Source organism: Cyprinus carpio, chromosome B10 (assembly GCF_018340385.1).
Source record: "Cyprinus carpio isolate SPL01 chromosome B10, ASM1834038v1, whole genome shotgun sequence".
In the NCBI taxonomy this organism is placed as follows: Eukaryota; Metazoa; Chordata; class Actinopteri; order Cypriniformes; family Cyprinidae; genus Cyprinus; species Cyprinus carpio.
Genome location: NC_056606.1, coordinates 10,021,508 through 10,027,898, shown reverse-complemented (window position 1 = coordinate 10,027,898; position 6,391 = coordinate 10,021,508). Strand labels below are relative to the sequence as shown.

The window sequence follows — 6,391 nt, the reverse complement described above, 5'->3', positions numbered from 1 at the left end:
AAATGAGAGTATTTTAAGAGCAAGTGACTGCACTAGCACCTTTATCTGTCCTGCAGTAAGTGCATTTCTACACTCCACACAGACACTTTAATAGCGCACATTTTTCTAGGTTAGCCTAACATTAGATTGAGTGGCCATAAAAAGTTGCTAATACTTACATTCAGATAATAAGCAATATTTGAGGTCGATGAATGCCCTGCCTGATGTACTGTATTACTAGACCAGCCATTAACGATCTGTCCGTCACGGACTGCGTGACTTCGCCTGTGGATTTTTACATGTTTTTTTATTTTGGTCGACCAAGCCTCTTCTGGTTGACTAATGGTTAGTCGACTATTAGAGGCAGACCTGATAATATTACATTACAGACACAAAATAAACAAAACAAACATTACATTTATGAATTATTTGAATTAATACTAACAACACTAACATCACTGCTACAGAGAGAGAACAAGAATTTGCATAATTTGACCTTAGAGTGCTTTGAGATATACTGTGTGACAAGTCCCAGTCTCTCCTACAGTGTTTCATTTAAATGCAATCCCAGAACATGGTACATCTGAACATCAGCATCAAACAACAAATACACAGTTTGAGATTTGAAACCCCTCTACGCTAAATGCAGAGCCGCTGTTGGATGGACTGCAGCAGGTCACCTGTTCAGGTGCTTTGATGCTCATCAAAGGCTTCATGCGAGGAGATCTTTCTCTGAGGTCTGGCCCAACTCATCTCGTCTTGTATGACTCACAAACTTAATTGTGTTATGTCAGAGTTTTGAATTCAAAGTAACTGTGAGTTGAAGCCAACTGACACAAAGCAAAGAAACAAAAGCGGTCTTCATGTACACCACAAAGGCTCCAAATACTACATTACATCCCATTAAATCATGCGTTAACTGCAAATAATCTCAGTCCAGACTTGATCGATATCGTGTAATGAATAGCCAAGTTTGTCAATGTCTTTGTCCACAGGTACAATGTGCTGCTCAGACAGTGTCTCTAGAAGATTATTCTGCCTTTGGGGAAATAGAGGTGTCAATCAGAGAAGAGATGTTGCAGTAGAATCTCATTCAGCAGATGTTGGGATAGGAGAGTGGGTGAGATGAAGGAAGGTTATGAGAGGACATTTACAGGATTTTTCTCTTGTTTTGGTCGAATGAATGACAAACAGTGAAAAAGAAAGAGTGTTTTAGAACAACCAGCACTGTAATCTTGTCACTGATAGATTTATTGCTGTCAGCTCTTCCCACACACAACTGGATTTACACAGAGTTCAGTTCAGTTCTATACCCCAAGATGAAAAAGAAATAAATAAAAAATTTAATAGCTATGTGTTAAAATATAAATTTAATAGCTTTAAAGCCCCCCCCCCCCATATTTAAGTGTTTAAATGTTATATTTGAAAAATTTTGGCTTTTATTCTTAGATTTTGTATAAAATGATATAAAAGTGTAAAAAGCACGAAAATGCTACTTTTTTCTATGAACTTACAAAATTAATTGTACCATTTTACCATTTACAATTTAAAAAGTAATATTATACAATACTATATAATAAATCTTAGAGAAAAGTCTTACTGACTATCATAATTATTGTCATCATTATTATCACTATCATTATTATTATTATTATTATTATGATTATTTATTCAGCATTCATGCATTAAATTGCATTAGATGACAGAGAAAATATGTATTAAGCAGATGATAAACTTCTGATCTTTCTATTCATCAAAGAATCCTGGAAAATGTTTCCATGTTTTCTAAATAAAAAATAAAAAAAATGAAGCACCTCAACTGTTTTCAACGTTCATAATGATGATGATAATAATAATAATAATTTCAATCAATTTTGGATTTTCCATTCATATTCTTTAAATATTTTCTATTGACCTAAAGATTTTGCACAGTAAAATAAATAAATAAATATATATATATATATATATATATATATATATATATTTATTTATTTTTTCCTTTCTTGTGTATTTTGGAGTCTGTTATTAAACTAGCAATTGTGTCCAGTGGGACAGGGATTACTGATGCAACTATTGCCCAAGCGACTCAATAATCCTTTCAGAGAAGAAATAGAACAAAGGTACAAAGATACATACACCTGTTCTTCCAAAACACGAGTGACAGAAAAACAAAAATAAAAATAAATAAATTCAGGCCACTCCAGGCACAAGCTGCAACTTATATTAATATTTACACACCAATCTTCAGCTCTCTAGCCTCCCAAAAACTTGTACTTATTTAAATATGCAGGAAAGCATGTATTTTTATGCAGCAATATCTATTTAAAAATAAATAAAACATACCAGAGGACCACTCCTGTTACTCACGTTTGATTTCATCTGTACAAACTCTGGCCTATCCAAATACACAGAAGCGTGTCACAGTTCCCTGAAAAATGGAAAAAGAAAAAACAAAACAAAAAAACAAGTGAAATAAAAAGCTTTAGTGTTTCTGAACGAATATAATGAGCACATAACATAATGCTCTCTGAAATGCCACATGAGTGTTGCTTCCTCTCTGCAGCTGTTGAGTGAAAAACCATTAATGGCACACAAGGCCGCACAGAAGCCTGGAGTAACCTGTCATTTCACACAATGTTTACTTGCTGAGTCATAAGAGGAAGATTTTCTCCAACAGCTGAAGCATATACTTTCAAATCAGCTGAGGCATGCTCACATAAAATACCAGATGTACTGGGAATAAAAAAAAAATGGCATTGGAAGATATTATTACAGAGTTTGTGAGCATTAATTCTTATTGTATGCCACCTGTATTTTTGCATTTACAATTCAGATTTTTTTGTTAACTGTGTTACGGTTTAAAATTAGCTGAAGCCTAAAATTGGCTGTTTAATGGCAGGTTCCATTGTGACAACTTACCCCACATAGTGTGATAAAGTCACACACTATTTAATATTTAATGTTTATGAAAGAAGTCTCTTATTCTCACCAAGGCTGTATTTATATGATCAAAAATACAGTAAAACAGCAATATTGTGAAATATTATTACAATTTAAAAGAACTGTTTTCTTATACATATACACATAAACATACATAAATAAATACAAAATTCATAATATCATTTATTCCTGTGATGCAAAGCTGAATTTTCGGCATCATTACTCCAGTCTTCAGTGTCACATGATCCTTCAGAAATCATTCTAATATGCTGATTTGCTGCTCTAGAATTTTTTATTTTATTTCTTTTTTTCTTTTTTTTTTTAAGTATTATACATTTTGTTTCCTTAGGATTCTTTGATTAATACAAATTTCAAATGAACAGCAGTTATTTAAAATATAAATATTTTTTAACATTATAAATGGTGGCATTACCACTTTTGAATAATTTAATGCAGCCCTGCTAAATAAATGTTTTAATTTCCTTAAAAAAATATGGGTGGAAATATTAAATATTTTTACGGACCTATACCATATGTAATCATCTAGAAATTTGTTACAGGTACAGGTAACCATATACAAAATGACTTAAAAAAAAAAATAAATAAATAAATAAAATAACATACCATGAGATATATTAGCTGGCATAAAAAGTGTGACAACTTATCCAACAACCCCGATTGTTGGATAATCGGTTAACTCATCATGCAACTCGCAGTCATTTTATATTGTCTAAGCATATTAAATATGTATATTTTAAGTCGACACTGCCCCCCTCTGGTCATTCTAATTAGTAGTTTCCAATAAGGGAAAAAGAAAAAGGCAACCCTAATTTAAATACGACCAATAACAGGATTACCTGCACATGCAACTTAATTAACTAGATTACCTTAGGCAGGGTGAAGCGTGAAATATGACTCCCTGTGTCCCACCGTTTTGGACCAAGATGAGCTCATTAATGTGGTGTTCGCTTTTTGTGACTTTGATCACCTCTCGAACAGTGTCTGCAAATGAGTCCTCAACGCTGGATATGAAGGTTTTTGACTTTTAAGTGTAGAGAAATTACGAATCCATATCTTGATTTTGTCATGCATGCTAGCGTAATTAAAATGATCGTTTGATCGCCGAAGTCACTTCTTGTAATATTACGGGCGTTTGGCGCAATGAGCTGGGCTCCACGCTCCGTGTGAAAGCAGAAGGGTCAGAGGTCAGAGGTGTGTATCAGACCGCAGTGGAGAGCACGCGCGGCGCCGCCGGTTTACACCGCACTGCACGGATCATCGGAATAGTTGGTAACGGGACTCAACCTGCCGTTTCATTCTCCGTGCTGTGGAAGAAAGGTAAAGAATGCTTAACCAGAGACCTGCTACACCATACTAGACCTTCATAACGTGTCAAACACAGTAAGGTTACCACACTTTTTTTTTTCTTTCTTTTTTTTAAACAATAACCCACTTCCCTAGTTAGGGAGAACCTGCAAATGTAACTGTTATTTTAGCTTTGTATGCCTCTAGACTTTAATATAGCCTACTATTCCCATATGTCTGCGACAAATTAATAGTTTAGTGATTTAGAATTTATCCCAGTTTAAATAATTACAAAAAAAAAAAACCTGGTAATTATATTTACTTGTTAAATAGCTAATCTCTGAAATTGAGATTTATACTTCAATAAATAAGCTTTCCATTGACATGCTGTTAGGATAGGACAATATTTGGCTGAGCTACAACTAGGCCTATTTGAAAATATGGAATCTGAGGATGAAAAATCAAAATAAAAAAAAAATAAAAATTGACAAAATCAACTCTAAAGCAGTCCAAATGAACACATTAACAATCAAAATCAATAATCAAAATTTAAGTTAAGACTTAAATCAAAATTTGTCAGCACTGAAACTGCTTCCTATTAGTTTTTAATTGGTTACAACATCACTGATATGAAAAGCCAGCCAGTGGTTAATTAATGGTAATTTTATGTTGTATTAAAAGACGATAAATTAATAGCACAAAGTTGTGCACTGTAGCTTTTACACCCTGAGTTTATTTTCTGAAAAAGTTTCAAAAGGAAATGCCACCTCTTTTATAGAATGACCCAAGCAATACCCTTTAAAAAAATTACCATGGTAACAAAACTGCAAAATTACCTAGCTTTTTTTATTACTTGTTAAGATGTGTGGTTACTTTTGAATGGATGTCAGTGGGGAAAGCTTTTTGACAGCATAATGATGTAGCTACTGCATCTACCAGCAGGGTTTAAGCAAGCAACACAGTTCTTCACTTCCTGCTAGTAACTGCGGTAATTTGTCAGAAACTAAGGTTACCTTGCAAGCACCCCTGTAAAATTCTGTGTTGGCTTTGGTTAGAACACAGTGTTATAATGATGTGACAAAATATGTGCATATCTGCAGGTTCATGTTCTGCTTGGCTTGGTCAGTGTTTTATTTTACGTGATGGTGAACAAGTGCTGAAAACGTTCTGGATGTTGCGCAGTGTAGCAGACAACCTGGCAGATGACTGGGGAAGTACCAGGTAGGCTGTGCTTAAATGAAAGGATCTGTTAGAAGTGCCTATTAAATGTTTATGATTCTATGTCCTCTTTGTATTCCAGGTTGGGAGATGATCTTTTCTTCAAGACTTGAATTTCAAATGAACTCCGTAATAGATTCAATGTCATTTAATTTCCTTAAAGATGTTGATTTTTCAAGGAGCTTGAACTTGTAGTATTTAAACCTACTGAGACATTTAAAAGCATTTTATAAAGCCCTCAAGCTGAATAAAAGACAGAACAAAAACTAAACCACTAAATGGTTTGTGACAGTCTTTATGCCAATATTTATTAAATTCCAGGCTGACACTACTTGAGCTTTTAATACATCTATATTAAGTATTGCTGGGTGATTTCAATGTTAAACTACTTATAATTTAGCATGCAGAAACAACTATACAAGTAAACCATTTATATTTTAATTTCCTTAAATGAATAGTTCACCCAAAAAATTAAATTTGCCAAAAATGTACTCGCCCTATGGCCTTCCAAGGTGAGCTTGTTTCTTAATCAGAACAGATTTGGAGAAATTTAGCATTATATCACTTGCTCACCACTGGATCCTCTACAGTGAATGGGTGCCGTCAGAATGATTCAAAACAGCTGATAAAAACATCACAATAATCCACAAGTAATTAATACGACTCCAGCCCATCAATTAACATCATATGAAAAGAAAAGCTGTGTGTTTCTAAGAAATGTGAAATGTTTATAAGAAACAAATCCATCATTATGGTATTTTAATGTTTTACTACTGGTCAAAATACCATAATCCATAATAATGCTTCCTCCAGTGGAAAAAGTCTATCCCCTGTTTTCATCTAACATCAAAATCCACCAGCATATTTGTTTGGAGCTGTTTTGGTCTGTTTTTGCTTGTGCTTGATCTGTGCATAGCTCTCTCCTAAATCAGACGAGATTACTTTAACT

At 33.8% G+C, this 6,391-nt stretch overlaps 1 protein-coding gene across 1 annotated transcript; it reads left to right on the top strand.

Moving 5' to 3' along the window:
- The first annotated feature begins 3,801 nt into the window (after window positions 1-3,801).
- On the top strand, window positions 3,802-5,721 carry LOC109099004 (avidin-like). Its single transcript, XM_042731998.1, has 4 exons — window positions 3,802-3,954; window positions 4,048-4,257; window positions 5,325-5,445; window positions 5,525-5,721. The coding sequence occupies exons 1-4, from the start codon at window positions 3,831-3,833 to the stop codon at window positions 5,553-5,555; spliced, it is 486 nt and encodes a 161-aa protein (XP_042587932.1). The 5' UTR covers window positions 3,802-3,830; the 3' UTR covers window positions 5,556-5,721.
- The last annotated feature ends 670 nt before the right edge of the window (window positions 5,722-6,391 follow it).

Bases quoted from the DNA above. Each gene is read 5' to 3' on its own strand.
- LOC109099004 (XM_042731998.1), top strand. From the start codon at position 3,831: ATGACTCCCTGTGTCCCACCGTTTTGGACCAAGATGAGCTCATTAATG. The intron at 3,955-4,047 runs TTTTTGACTTTT...TGATCGCCGAAG, and splicing joins CTCAACGCTGGATATGAAGG to TCACTTCTTGTAATATTACG. The intron at 5,446-5,524 runs GTAGGCTGTGCT...TTTGTATTCCAG, and splicing joins GATGACTGGGGAAGTACCAG to GTTGGGAGATGATCTTTTCT.